Below are 14,879 nucleotides of genomic sequence, written 5' to 3'. Positions count from 1 at the left end.
TCCTTTGGGAACACCCTGAGCACACCCGGCTCCCATTCCCACATTCCCAGTCCCCATTCCTGCACTCCCAGCTCTCCCATTCCCAGGTTTTTAGGGAATGCTGCCATCGAGCAGCACCCCTGTGGATCCCCCTGGGAACTCCGAGAATTTATTCATTCCCACCAGGAATAAACCCCGGGATCGCTCTGGGAGCGAAGAATTCCAGCGGCTCCTCCCCACGCGCAGCTCCCGGCCCGAATTCCTGCGGGATTTACCTGGGAGCGGCTCCTCTGCCCAAAAATCCGGGATTTGGGATCACCCCCGGCCACACCGGAGCGGCTTCCCCGGGAGGAAAAGCGGCGGCGCATCCCGGGGGGGAGCAGAATTCCCGAGGGGAAAGCGGGGGGCGCTCCTGGCAGAATTCCCGGCAGCATTCCTGGCAGAATTCCCGGCTGGAGCAGCAGGGCCGGGATGGATCTGGCAGCAGGGGAGTTCAAATCCCTGGATACGAACCCGGGCTGCGGGAAGGGATCTCAGATTAAATAAATTAATTAGGGAGAAGAGGGAATGTCATGGAGAGGGAATTTCAGGGACAGGGATTTTCCAGTCCTTTTTAGGGGGGGCTGAAAAGGTTCAGGATAAATAAAGATAAAACCAATCAATAATCGATAAAATCATCGATAAAACCCCGGAGCTTTGCCGTTACCGGGATCTTCCAATTCCCGCTGATTTTGGAGCCGAGCCCCAAAAGTGCCCGGGGAGATTTGGGGGGGAAAAGGCGGGAGAGGAGATGGGGGGAGGGAAATTTGGGATGGGGGTGCCTGGAAAGGCGGAGGAGCCGCTGACGGCGGAGCGCGGAACGGCAGCGGCGGCGGGGGCTGCGGAGCCGCCGGGAACGGCGAGGGGACAGGGGGGACCGGGGGGGACAAGGGGAGGGGACAGAGGGGGGCCGAGGCACCGGGGACCGGGAGAGGGGACAGGGGACCGGGGGACGGCGGGGGGATAAGGGGAGGGGACAGAGGGGGCCGGGAGAAGGCTGTCCCCGGCCGGCTCTGCCCTCCCCGCTCTGGCACCGCCCGCGCCGCACATAAAAGCCCCGCTCGTGCCTCGCCCGCCGCAGTCGGGTCCGCGGTACCGGCTGCGCCCCGAGCCCGCCGCTGGGCCGGCCGGAACCGAGCGGGAATCCGCAGCCCGAACCGGGGAATCCGCAGCCCGAACCAGGGAATCCGCATCCGGAATCGCCTATATCCCGAACCAAGCGGGAAGCTGCATCCGGAACCGAGTGAGGTTCCGCACCCCGAACCGGTGAAACCGCATCCGGAACCGCCTGCATCCCGAACCGACTGCATCCGGAACCGGCTGCATCCCGAGCCGAGCGGGAATCTGCATCCCGAACCGGGGAATCTGCATCCCCAACCGGCTGCAGCAGGTACCGAGAGGAGCCGCATCCTGAACCGACTGAATCCCGAACCGGGAGGGATCCGCACCTGCTCTGCTGCACCTGCATCCCCGTTCAGTGCCGAAGCGGGCAGGACCCGCACCCCGAGCCAGCCGTGCCATGGCCGCGCTCCCGGCTCCAGCTGCCCCCGGCCACCGGAAAGACCGGAACCCCAAACCCTCTGCACCCTGACCCAGACGGGTTCTGCACCCCAAACCCTCTGCACCCTGACCCAGACGGGTTCTGCACCCCAAACCCTCTACACCCTGACCCAGACGGGTTCTGCACCCCAAACCCTCTGCACCCTGACCCAGACGGGTTCTGCACCCCAAACCTGCTGCCCCCAAACTGGGAGGTGCCCATGCCCTGAAGCAGCCACGAACCCCAAAGTGGCTGAGCCAGCAGGGGTGCACCCCAAAACTGGCTGAGCACTGATCCTACTGCAGCCTAAACCAGCAGGGATCTGCAACCCAAATTGGCTGATCCAGGGGGGATCTGCACTTCAAACTGGCTGAACCGGAAGGTTCCTGCACCCCAGTTTTGCTGACCAGGAGATCCCTGCACCCCAAATTGGCTGATTCCAGTTCCTGCACCTCAAACTGGCTGATCCAGGAAGGATCTGCACCCCAAATTGGCTGTGCCCTGCACCCTAAATCAGAAGGTCCCTGCACCCCAAATTGGCTGATCCGAAGGTCCCTCACCCCAATTTTGCTGAGCAGGAGGTCCCTCACCCCGATCTCCCGTGGCCATGGATGAGTCCCCGCCGCTGGCGGCCGAGCTGGAGCTGGAGCCCCTCAACGCCTCCCTGAACGAGTCCTGGACCAACCCGTTTGTGCAGCCGCCGTGGCAGGTGGCCCTGTGGGCCGTGGCCTACGCGCTCATCGTGGTGGTGGCCGTGGTGGGCAACGCCGTGGTCATGTGGATCATCCTGGCGCACAAGCGGATGCGCACGGTCACCAACTACTTCCTGGTGAACCTGGCCTTCGCCGAGGCCTCCATGGCCGCGCTCAACACCGTGGTCAACTTCAGCTACGCCGTGCACAACGAGTGGTACTTTGGGGCCGCCTACTGCCGCTTCCACAACTTCTTCCCCATCGCCGCCGTCTTCGCCAGCATCTACTCCATGACAGCCATCGCTCTGGACAGGTCAGTGATGGGTCAGTCCTGGCCAGAGCTGGGGACAGGTCAGTGATGGGTCAGTCCTGGCCAGAGCTGGGGACAGGGTCAGTGATGGGTCAGTCCTGGCCAGAGCACGGGGACAGGTCAGTGACCCGGGTTGGATTTTTCCTGCCCAGTTCCTGCCAGATCCCACCGGTGCCATGATCCCAAGCTCAGCTGGATCCCAGATCCTGGATTCCACTGGAGCCGTGATCCCAGATCCTACTGGAGCCATGATCCCAAGCTCAGCTGGATCATGGATCCCACTAGAGCCATAATCCCAGATCTCACTGGAGCCATGATCCCAAGCTCAGCTGGATCCCAGTGGGACTGAGGGACTCCAGATCACCAGAACCCCCAGGATGTCCCTTCCCTCTCTCAGGAATTTGGGGTCAGGGACATTTCCCCCTGGAGCCCCAGGACAAATCCCGGCTCCGGAGCTGCCCCGTGGCTCCCTCTGAGCCTTTGGATTTTTCCAAGGCCCCATTCCTGGAGCCAGCCAGGCTCTGCCCCTCTCCCTGTTCCCAGGGAATAAAGGGAATTCTGGCAGGGATCCGGGGGGCGGAGGACACTTTTCCTGCCCTTTTCCAACACCTCTGGAGCTGCTGGCTCCAGGATTCCCTGCGGGAAGCAGAGCTAGGGGTAGGTGAGGCTCCCCGGGCATTAAAAACAGCCCCAGGTTTGGTTTTGTCACCAAATCCTCTCCCTAAAATCCACGGGAATTGAGGCAGTCATCAATGAAAATCAGGATATTTCCAGTTCCTCTCCCATGGTGCGGTTCCAGGAAGATCCTTGGGATCAGCTGGAAAAGCCCCTTTGGGGCTGGGATGAATTCCAGGGATTATTTTTTGGGCTGAATAATTTAATTTACAGCCTTTGATCCACCCTGAAAAATCCAGGAAAGCAAATCCAGGGAAGCTGCAGGGAGGTCTGGGAGGCTGGGGCTGGAATTTTTTTAGGATTAACATTCCCAAAAAATCTTCCTGCACCTGCAAACCCTGAAGAGAGGCTTGGTTTTCCCAAAAAAATCCAGGCTTCCATCTGGAAGCTGCAGCTCCAACTGCATCCCAAATTCCAGCCAAGAATGGGGAAGGGAACAAACCCCAAATCCCACCCTCAGCCCCTCCAAACCTTGGGAAAATTCTTTTTCCTGTGAGTGGGAGCTGACAATGGAGCTGAAAGGCAGGAAAAGCAGGAATTTGTTCCAGAAAGCTGGGAGGGAGGATTCCCAGTTCCCAGAGGTGGAACTGGGACTGGAGAGAGCTGGAACTGGGAATGGGGAGCGCTGAGAATGGGACTGGGGAGAGCTGGAACTGGGATTGGGAATGGGCAGAGCTGGGTTGGGGTTCCAGTCACAGCCAGGTGGGGCTGGAATTCCCAATTCCCATCAAAAATCAGGGAAGCAGCATGGAACAAGCCTTGTGTTCCCAAAGCTGTGGAATGGGTGGGATTGGGAAGGACCTCAAATCCCACCCAGTGCCACCTTCCCATTCCCAGGCTGTCCCAAACCCCTCCAGCCCAACCCCAGGCACTTCCCGGGATCCAGAGGAACCCAGGGCTCCCTGGGAATCCTCTGTGGGATTTTTTGTGGGATCCATTATGGATCCATGAGGGATTTTTGCTGGAAGTTTCTCCATCCCCTCCTTCCCCTGGAGCTGCTCCAGCCCTGGGCACAAAAGAAAAACAGCCGGAAGTTGTTCCGAACACTCGGGACAATGGCAGGAAATTCGGGATTGGGGCTGGCACTGCGGGAAGTGCCTCAGGAAAATCCCAAAGAATTCAGGGCCTGGCAGCTCCCTCGGCTCCCACATTCCCGCCCCATCCTTTGTTTGCCCAAAGGGAACACCGGGATTTTCCAGCTCCCATTCCTGCTGTTCCCAAAGCTGGAGAACACCGGGATTTTCCAGTTCTAATTCCCACCTTTCCCAAAGGGAACACTGGGATTTTCCAGTCCTAATTGCCACTTTTCCCAAAGGGAACACTGGGATTTACCAGCCATATTCCTGCTGTTCCCACACCTCTGGAATTTTCTGGCCATATTCTTGCTGTTCCCAGACTCAGAACTCTGGGATTATCCATCCCTAATTCCCGCTGTTCCCAAAGCTGGAACATTGGGATTTTCCGCCCCTGATTCCCGCTGTTCCCAGACCCAGAACCCCGGGATTTTCTGGCCATATTCCCGCTATTCCCAAACCCAGAGCCCCGGGATTTTCTGGCCATATTCCCGCTATTCCCAGACCCAGAACCCCGGGATTTTCTGGCCATATTCCCGCTATTCCCAAACCCAGAACCCCGGGACTTTCTGGCCATATTCCCGCTGTTCCCAGACCCAGAACCCCGGGATTTTCTGGCCATATTCCCGCTATTCCCAAACCCAGAACCCCAGGATTTTCTGGCCATATTCCCGCTATTCCCAAACCCAGAACCCCAGGATTTTCTGGCCATATTCCCACTGTTCCCAGACCCAGAACCCCAGGATTTTCTGGCCATATTCCCGCTGTTCCCAGACCCAGAACCCCAGGATTTTCTGGCCATATTCCCGCTGTTCCCAGACCCAGAACCCCAGGATTTTACCCCGGGATTTTCCCGTTTTCCCGCACAGGTACATGGCCATCATCCACCCGCTCCGGCCGCGCCTCTCGGCCGCGGCCACCAAGGCTCTGATCGGGCTGATCTGGCTGCTGGCCCTCCTGCTGGCCTTTCCCCAGGGATATTTCTCCGTCACCGCCGAGCTCCCGGGACGCTTCGTCTGCCTCGTGGAGTGGCCGGAGCCCGGCGGAGCCATGTCCGGGAAAACGTGAGTGGGAACAGGGAAAACGGGGTGGGAATGGAGGGGGGAGAGGGAAAGGGAAAAGGAAAATGAAAGGAGCAAAAAAAGAGGGGGGAAAAAGAAGAAAAGGAAACTCCTGAATTTCCAAAGGGTCTGGGAATGGTTTGCCAAGGGGAGTTAAATGTCAGGTGTTGAGGAAAAAAAGGAGGGGGAAGAATAAAAAAGGGAATGAAATAAGGATTTTTAAAAAGGGAATAAAGAGGGGATAAAACAGGGAATAAAAAAAAGGGAATAAAAAAGGAGCTTGTGATCTCCAACTCTGAGGAGGGAGGAACTGGGGCTGTGGAATTCCACTCTGGAATTCCAGGCCAGGTGTCAGATCCAGGAGTGGCCAGTGCCAAACCCTATCTGTGTCACCTCATTCCCAGAGTGTCACCATTCCATCCCCAGGGGCCCTTCCATCCCAGAATATTCCCAGATTTCCAGCCTGGAATGAGGCAGCTGCTGACTGGGATGGATTATTCCAGTGGCTTTTCCAAAGGCTGATCCCAAAGGCAAACGGCGCCGTTAAATCCACAATGGATCCGCATCCCGCGCTCCGAAAAAGTGGGAAAACTGGGAAAACTGGGAAAGGAGATCTCTGGCAGCTTTGGGATGAGCAAATCACAAAGAATTTGGGGATTGGGAGGTACTGGCAGCTCAGTGGCGTCTCCAATCCTCGGGAATCCCATGAGCAGATCCCGGGATGGGATTTTCCTGCCCTAAATAACTCAGGACAGGTGTTTGGGTCATTCCAGAGGCGCCATTCCAGCCCTTCCCTGCTCCATGGCCTCAGAATGGATATTCCAGGAACGCTCCGGTGGCAGCTGCTCCATTTGTGGCGCCAGGAGGAAAAAATTCCATCCCTTCTCCAGTTCCCAGGGAAAACAGGAGAATTCCAACACTTCTGGGGGGAATTCCTTTGGAAAACCTCTGGGGAGCAGAGCCCTGGTGTGCAGAGGGTACCAGAGCTGGTTTTTCCCTGGAAAACATCCCTGGTTTCAGCCAGAGCTGAGAATTCTGTGGGATTTGATCCAGCCGTCAATCCCTGCTTCCCAAAGGGATCAGGAATTCTGTTTGGGGTTTTGAGGGAAAGGAGAAGCCACCCCTGGATCCCTTGGGAATTCAGGGATGTCCCTTCCATGCCAGCATTCCCGGGATTCCCAGGGAAAAGGAGGTGGCAGCTCCATCCTCCGGCATCCCACAATCCCCACGGGATCCTCTATTCCTCACCATATCCTAAAACCCTTCCAGCTGCAAACCCCAAATCTCCCGGAGTGCTGTGATCCCGGGAATGCTGCAGGCAGAGCAATTCCCAGTGCTTTTCCATGCCTGGCATCCCAAAAGGATTCCTGGAGCTGTCTGGAAAGGCTCTTGGAGCCCAGACCCCTCTGGGAATGGGGCTCTGCGCTGCTGACGTTATCCCGCAGCTCCTCCAGACATTCCTGCAGCGCTCTGAGGATCCGGAATTCCATGGGAACTGCAACAAAATCCTCCTCCGGAGCCGCCAAGACGCCTCTGGAACGAGGCAAACGAAATCCAGCCCCGCAAAGGCCATCCCAAATGGAATTAGGGCCGGGAAAATCAGATTGCAGTACTGAGCAGCAGCGGGGCCGGGGCCAGCCCTGTTCCCTGTGGGAGAATTCCCAGAGCCGCTCCTCACCCTCTGGAGCTGGGATTCAACCTGAGCTCCCAGGAGGAGGAGCAGGAGCAGGGCCTGGATTGGAATCCAAATCCTTGGGAAGAAAGAGGAGCTGGGAGCCCAAAAAATTTTTGGAGCCCAGAAATCTGCCCAGAGCGCCCAAAGCCTTGGGAATAAAATTCCCGTTAACCAGGCAGGATTTGGGAAGTTTTCCAAGTCAGCACCAGCCACGTTTGTAGACTCAGGTTTTTGGGAAGAGAGGATTTTCCTGGATTTCCTGCAGGGTCGGAGCCTCCATCCCCTCCTGTGCTTAAACCTGGAATTACTGGATTTCCATTTAAACCAACTTCTCTCTAACAGAAATCCTCACTGGTCCACGGCATTCCCAGAATTCCCACAGCATTCCCAGTGCTCCCACAGTGTTCCCAGTGCTCCCACAGCATTCCCAGTGCTGGATCCTCAGGGATTATCCCGTTTTTTCCCAGGTACCACTTTTCCATGACGGTCCTGCTGTACCTGCTGCCGCTGCTGGTGATCGGCTGCGCCTACGCCGCCGTCGGCCGCACGCTCTGGGCCAGCGCCATCCCCGGAGACTCCTCCGACCGCTACCACGAGCAGGTGTCGGCCAAGAGGAAGGTGAGGAATTCCAGGAAGGGCTGGATCCTGAATTCCTGGCTAATCCCAAGCAGAGGCCATTCCCGAGGCTGGAATGGCTGCAGGATGGCTCTCTCCCGTGGCAGGTGGTGAAGATGATGATCATGGTGGTGTGCACCTTCGCGCTCTGCTGGCTGCCCTACCACGTCTACTTCACGCTGCAGTACCTGCGGCCCCAGTGGTACCTGCAGAGCTTCATCCAGCAGGTCTACCTGGCCGTCATGTGGCTGGCCATGAGCTCCACCATGTACAACCCCATCATCTACTGCTGCCTCAACGACAGGTGGGAGCGCCGCGGAGCTCGGGAAGGTGGAGCAGGGTCCCGGAGGAGAGGATGGATGGGGTTGTTTTGGGATGGTTCTGTCCTGCCCTCTGCCACTTCCAGCAGGGTGGGGGTGGCACAATTCTCACCTGGAGTATTTCCTAATCCCTGTGGACGATCCAAACTCCTAACTGGGGTTTATGGGGGGGGTTTTCCATTTCTCAGGGGGTTTTTCATTTCTTGGAGGGTTTTTCCTCTCCTCAGTGGAAGACGGCAATTTTGTCATGCTTAGAAAAGCTCAGCTTTATCTCACCCTTCCTTTGTCCATCTCCATGTCTTTCCTCATTCCTCTGTCCATCTCCATCCCATTCCTTTGTCCATCTCCATGTCTTTCCTCATTCCTCTGTCCATCTCCATCCCATTCCTTTGTCCATCTCCATGTCTTTCCTCATTCCTCTGTCCATCTCCATCCCACTCCTTTGTCCATCTCCATGTCTTTCCTCATTCCTCTGTCCATCTCCATCCCATTCCTTTGTCCATCTCCATGTCTTTCCTCATTCCTCTGTCCATCTCCATCCCATTCCTTTGTCCATCTCCATGTCTTTCCTCATTCCTCTGTCCATCTCCATCCCACTCCTTTGTCCATCTCCATGTCTTTCCTCATTCCTCTGTCCATCTCCATCCCATTCCTTTGTCCATCTCCATGTCTTTCCTCATTCCTCTGTCGATCTCCATCCCATTCCTTTGTCCATCTCCATGTCTTTCCTCATTCCTCTGTCCATCTCCATCCCATTCCTTTGTCCATCTCCATGTCTTTCCTCATTCCTCTGTCCATCTCCATCCCATTCCTTTGTCCATCTCCATGTCTTTCCTCATTCCTCTGTCCATCTCCATCCCATTCCTTTGTCCATCTCCACATCTTTCCCCGTCCATGCCCGTGTCCATCCCACTCCTCTGGCCCATTCCACGCCTGTCCCGTCCCCGTGGCCAGGTTCCGGGTGGGATTCAAGCACGCCTTCCGGTGGTGCCCGTGGGTCAGCGCCGGCGAGTACGAGGGGCTGGAGCTGCGCTCGGCGCGCTTCCTGCACACGCACAGCTCCGTGTCCAAGCTCAGCCGCATGGACACCACCACCGTGGCCTCGGCGCTCGGCGTGGCCGACGAGGAGCTGGACGAGCCCGGCCGGGCCGAGCGGCTCTCCCTGGACATGACCTCCAACGGCTCCTCCCGCAGCGACTCCAAGACGGTCTCCGAGAGCCTCAGCTTCTACTCCAACACCCTGACCTAGGGATGTCCCCTCAGTGCCACCTCGGTGTCACCACCCCGCTTGTGCCGTGCTGGTGTTTCCCGCGCTGTTTTCCCGTCTCTTTTCCTTGGGATGAGTTCCGTTGTGGGGCCACCAGGAACGGTTTCACCGCCTGGCTGGAGATGGAGGGGATGCAGGAATGGGACAGAGCCGTGCTTTCCTCTGGAATTCCAACACTGGCTGGCACTTCTGTGCTCTCTGTGAGGCAGGAGGGACCTCTTGGTGCATCCCACCCATGGAAAACGACCCCATCCTGCACCTCCCTCCTCCCATCCTTAATTTCATTCTCCCTGCTGGAGATCCAGGGGATCCTGAATCCCAAAATCCCAAGAAGGCTTTTTCCAGCTGCATGGGGGAATCATCGGCCACAGCGCAGACTTTGGGATTCAAACAGGCCTGGCCCTGGTTTGGGTCTGTTTGGCAGAAGATCCGCGGCGCCTTTGGAAGCCGCAGCCAAGGATCCATCCGGGAGCCATTCCCATTGTTCTGTGCATTTTTCTGGGATTGCCGTGGATGCAAGGCCTGCCCCGCCCATCCTTGTCTTTATTGTTGTTTTTATTTTCTGTCCCTCGAGGGCTCCTCATGGCCGAGCACTCCAGGAGGGAAGCGCAGGATCTGCTGTTTACAGAGCATTCCCACAGGGAATGACGGGATTTGGGTTTTTTGGGATTTCCGTGTCCTTGCTGGAGCCCTGGTGTGAGGTCAGAGCCCAGCTCGGAACTCCCGGGGTTTATTTCCCATAAAATCACCATAATCCAAAAAAATTCCCATTTTCAGCCTTCAGGGTCTCTTCCAGCATTCCCCATTCTGGGATTTTGGGATTTATTCCTCTCCCAAACCCTGCCCCAAAATCCTGTGTCCAGCTGAAAAATTGACACAACCATTATAATGCAAAGTTTAGCATGGGAATCCCCCTTTTCCTTGGAATATCCACCCCAAATCCCATTCCTGCTGGAATATCCACCCCAAGTCTCATGCCCGTGGAATATCCACCCCAAATCCCATCCCTGTGAGTTTGACATCCCTGGGGAATTCGGGATGGTGGCAGCTGGAAGGAACTTTCTGGGACATTCTTCCCATGGGAGCATCCCAAGAGAGAGGGAACCCAGCCGTCCTTCCCAAAGCATCTCGGTATTGTCCCAGCGTGGATTTTCATGGATAAATATTCCTTTGATGTGGAGAATGGTTCGTTATCCCTTATCAAGGGGAGGAGGGGTGGGAGCAGGAAGAGCTGGAAAAGCTGAAATTCCATAGAAAAGATGGATGAGGGGTTTGGGGGAACCCTCAGTGGGAGGGGTTTGCCCTGAAATGTCACCAAAACAGGAAAAGGGACAATTCCTAAAATTCCTTCTCAAATTCAGGGCTGGGAGTGTGGCACTGATTCCCAAATCAGGGAAAAGGCTCTGATCCCTCCTGGAGCGCGGGCAGGGCTCGGGGCTGCTCCATTCTCCAGGCAATTCCTGGTGTTTCCAGTGTCCCTGATGGATCCTGGCTCCCCTTCCCAGGCTGGGCTTCCCAAACCCCGCTGCTCCGCCGGGAACACGCAATCCTCCATGCATTTCGAGGCAGGATATTCCAGGTGGGAATTGTGGGAGCATCCCGCCCTCACCAGCAGTTCCAGCCGACTGGAATTCTGGATTTTAATTAAAGCAGCGTTCCTGGGCTCAGCTCAACCCCACGGGCCCGGTAAATTCCGGCTGTTGGTTTTCCATCAGTGATTTTATCCAGGAAAAAGGAGGGAAGGGATAAATATCCGCATGTTCTTGGCTGAGCTTCCCATGAACGCCGGGCTGGATCCCCCTTCCTGGTGGGATTCACATCCCAATGGAGCCACTTCCCTCACTAGAATTATCCCTTCCCAGCAGGATTCAGATCCCAACAGATCCATTGGGATCATCCCACCCTTTTAACAGGGCTGTCTCTAATGGGGAATTTCACCCCCTCTCCATAAAATGAGGCACAAAAATCCCCCTCAGCCACACAGGGAAAGGGAATTCCACAATCCCGGGGCTTTGGGTTATCCCTCCATCTCCAATTCCATAGGAAACCCCCCAAAATCAGGGCTGACCACAAAAAACCCCAAATTTTGTCGGTTTTGGTACTTTCCAAGCGGGATCTGCAGCTCTGAGTGAGCCCATCCTGCTGAATTCCCTCTCTGGTTCAGCCTCATTTCCATGGATGCATTCCAGCGTTTTGCATAAATGTTTGCTTAATGCCGAGTCCAAAATATCCCAGAAAATAAAAATCCCCGGGAACTCAAGGCAGCTCCTGGCTCCCGGGACGGATCCCGCAGTTTCCATGGCACCCGGGGGGCTCTGGGATGCTCCCAAAAAATCAAAGCTCAGGGAGGGTTCAGGACATCTGGATGGAAGTTGGATAGATGGAATTCACGTTTTTCAGGAGTGGCCAGTTTCATTTTTGGGGCAGATTCTGGCAGATTTGGGGTTCCTGGAGGGTGGAGAATTCCAGCTTGTTCCCAGCAGTAATTAGCGTTAATTACCCTGGTAATTACTGAGCTCTGAGCAGGCAGCGATTGGGAACCAACCCGTGCTGGGTGGGAATTTTGGGGTGGGAAAGGAGGAATTCAGTTGGATTTGGTTTTTTCAGGGCCGAGGAACCTCCTGGACATTGGAAATCCAGAGGGAAAGAAGGGAAAAGAGGAGAGAGGGAATTGCTTCCACAAGGATGGGCTTAATTAGAAATTAATTATTCATTGGAGCAACCGAGGGGTTGCAGGAGGATTTAAGGAATCTCGGGGGATCCACGCTCTAGCCAGGATTTTTTAGGAAAAAATTCCTCCCTGAGGGGCTGGGATGGAATTCCCAAAGGAAGTGTGGATGACCGTGGATCCCTGGGAGTGTCCAAGGCCAGGATGGACAGGGCACCAAAAATCTGGGAAATCCTGGGATTTGTAGCAAAAGAATTGGGGATAAAACACAGGGAATGAGAGCACCAATGGTCAGATCCTCACTGCTTATTGGGAGTGAGGAGCAGGAGAAGGGATTGGGGCCATTCCCAGGGAATGAGGAGCAGGAGAAGGGATTGGGGCCACTCTGAGGTCTGTGACACTCCAGCTTCTTCCAGAGCATTCCCACTAAAGGGAAAAGAATCCATTCCAGCTGGATACAAGCAGCGTGTGCAGCAGCCAGGCAGAACAGAGCTTCCCAATGAAATCTAGGAAAGATCCAACCCCCAGGCTTCCATTCAGGGAATGGCCAGGGAATGATCCATGGATGGGCAGGGAATGGTCATTGGTCCCGTGGTCATTCCAGCCCATTCCTTGCCTGTTCCAGGCAAGGTCTCCAATCCCTGTTCCCTCCCCTTTTCCCAGGTTTCCCACCCCACAGCTCAGGCACATCCCGGTGCCCCAAATCCTCCCAAACCCTTCCCAAGCCTGGCTGGAAAAGTACCGGCAGCTCCCAAAGGAAACCTCTCCCTGCACTCAGGAGCACCCCCACATCCCCCCAGGATTTTGGGAATGCAAACCCCTCTGGAATGTGGGGTGCTGGGAATTGATCCCTGGCAGGATTTCTGGAGCCAGGGAGGGATCACAGCCCTTTTTACCATTGTTGTCACAGTGATCCATTCCCTCAATTCCCCCTTCCATCTGGGAATGTTCCTGCTGATGCCGGGGGAAAATCCACCGCCGTTGCCAGGGCAGAAATGATTTATTTGGGCATAAAACCCGTCAGAATTCCTTGGAGTCTCCTCCGGGATGGGCTCAGCTGCAGAGATTGATTTGTTTACAGCAGCCACGGAAAGCGGGGGCTGCTCCCAGGAAAACACATCCCAAACACAGCCGGGGATTTTCCAGCCTCTCCTGGATATCCTGGAGCAGCCGAGGGAAGGGACTGACCCCATTGCTCAGCCCCCAGATTATCAGGGGGACAAAAATCCCCAAAGTGGTTCAGATCCTCCAGGTTTGGGAATCAGCCGGGGCCTCCCGGGTGCTTGGAATCTTCCAGGGAGATTCCAGGCTGCTCTTCCAAGGAGATTCCAGGCCCCAAGCGCTGATTCCTTTGCCATTTTTGGGGTTGGGTGAAGGCAGAGCTGAGATCCCTCCGGCTCCATCCTGGCGGGAATGGAGCCCGACTCCAGAGGGACAGATGGAGCCAAAATATAACTGGGATGTGGGGGTTGAGGATCACCCTAAATCCACACATTCCTTAGGAAAAATGGGATTGTCCTGGTTCCAGCTGATGGATGGCTGTGCTTGGAATGGGTTCTATAAAAACCCAACTGTGAATTGAACCCAGGAAGGGCTCAGTTGAGGAAATGGGATTTTCTTTGTTTGGTTGATGCATAGTTGTGTGTGGAATAAAAACCCAAGTGTGGATCATGCTCAGCTCTAGAGGGATGGAGGGAGCCAAAATCAAACTGGGATCTGGGGGTCAAGGATCACCCTAAATCCACACATTCCTTAGGAAAAATGGGATTGTCCTTGTTTTGCTGGTGGATGGCTGTGTTTGGAAGGAGTTCTATGGAAACCCAGCTGTCCCTCCCATCCTGGGGACAGGGCTGGGCAGTGTTTCCTTGGATCAGCCCTTCCCGAAAGCCTGGAATATCCTGGATAGGGACACCATTCCCTAAATCCCGATTATTCTACCCCCGGGAGATCCTGCGGCTCCATCCCGCGCTGGAGCTTGGATCTGATGATCCCAAAGGTGTTTCCCACCGTCAACAATTCCATGGTTCTGTGACCCCTTGGCTGCTCCATGCGGGGAGAGGAAATCCTGGGAACCATTCCCGCGGAGATCAATGCACGGCTTTTCCTCCTGCTCCATCCAGCGGCTCGGCCGGGAAAAAAAGCTGGGAAAAACGGCGGCACCCAGCGGCAGCATCCCTAAATCCTAAATTCCGGCTGGGAATGCCGGAAAAACTCCTGCTCCCGGTGGAGTCAAACCGCTCTTCCCAAACTTTGGAACGCAATGGAATTCCCAAGCTTTGGGGACGGATCTGGCACATCCAGGCCATCCTAATTATTTCCTAAAGCTTCCAGAGCACGAGGGATGCTCTAGAAGGAAAAGCCATGGATTTCCTTCCCTCTTGGTGGAGCTTTGCCTCAGGCACAGAGCTCGGGGCTCTCCCAGGGATGTGGGACCTGGAGCCAGGTGAGGGTCACAGGGAATGTGGGAATGAACCTGGAGAGTGACAGGGAATGTGGGAACACACCTTGGAGAGTGACACGGAATGTGGGAATTACACCCGGAGAGTCCAGGAAATGTGGGAACACACCTGGAAGGGCAAAGGGAATATCGGGACCCACCTGGAAGGGAAGGCCTGGGTGTTGCACTCAGTGACAAGGCGGGGATCGGGCCCAGCTGGGACTCAGTGATCCCAAAGATTCTAACCTCAGCGATTCCGGGATAAGCGGGGTTACTCTGGCAGCTCCTCCTCCTTCCGAGGGGTGAGGGTTCCAGGGCTGCACCGGAGGCTGCTGACCTCGCTCCGGCCCCGGAATTGGGAGGGGAAAGGGAGAAACGGCGAGGCCGCCCCTTCCCTTCCCGGGTCCCCTCACGGCTCCCTCAGAGCGAAGCCCCGCCCCCTTCACCCTCGCGACCGTTACTGAGCCCGCGCCGCCGTTCAAACCCGCCTCGGGGGGCGGGCGCGCCGCGCGCTGATTGGCTGGCGGG

At 56.1% G+C, this 14,879-nt stretch overlaps 2 protein-coding genes across 3 annotated transcripts in view; one reads left to right on the top strand and one right to left on the bottom strand.

Moving 5' to 3' along the window:
• The window catches only part of LOC103824669 (tetraspanin-15-like), a 32,099-nt gene extending 17,319 nt beyond the window's left edge, over nt 1-14,780 (bottom strand). The window contains exons 1-2 of one of the 2 annotated variants that reach the window (XM_050982937.1): nt 14,513-14,780; nt 255-497 (exon numbers count right to left, since the gene is read on the bottom strand). The gene's annotated coding sequence lies outside the window, so the exon portion shown is untranslated. Of the gene's footprint in view, nt 1-254; nt 498-2,118; nt 2,250-14,512 lie in introns of those variants that run through there. The other variant, XM_050982936.1, reaches the window with a different exon arrangement.
• Nucleotides 2,166-14,519, top strand: TACR1 (tachykinin receptor 1). The gene is made up of 5 exons (XM_009099956.4): nt 2,166-2,563; nt 5,178-5,372; nt 7,512-7,662; nt 7,767-7,963; nt 8,934-14,519. Exons 1-5 carry the CDS (start codon nt 2,166-2,168, stop codon nt 9,226-9,228), a joined length of 1,236 nt encoding a protein of 411 aa, XP_009098204.1. The 3' UTR covers nt 9,229-14,519.
• Nucleotides 14,781-14,879: the final 99 nt, after the last annotated feature.

This window comes from Serinus canaria, chromosome 22, assembly GCF_022539315.1.
Source record: "Serinus canaria isolate serCan28SL12 chromosome 22, serCan2020, whole genome shotgun sequence".
In the NCBI taxonomy this organism is placed as follows: domain Eukaryota; kingdom Metazoa; phylum Chordata; class Aves; order Passeriformes; family Fringillidae; genus Serinus; species Serinus canaria.
Note: the sequence above shows the minus strand (reverse complement) of the source record. Positions and strands in the feature narration are given on the sequence as shown.

Coding starts and splice junctions, on each gene's coding strand:
- TACR1 (XM_009099956.4), top strand. CDS start 2,166: ATGGATGAGTCCCCGCCGCTGGCGGCCGAGCTGGAGCTGGAGCCCCTC. Junction 2,564..5,177: donor ACAGCCATCGCTCTGGACAG/GTCAGTGATGGG, acceptor TTTCCCGCACAG/GTACATGGCCATCATCCACC. Junction 7,663..7,766: donor AGGTGTCGGCCAAGAGGAAG/GTGAGGAATTCC, acceptor CTCCCGTGGCAG/GTGGTGAAGATGATGATCAT.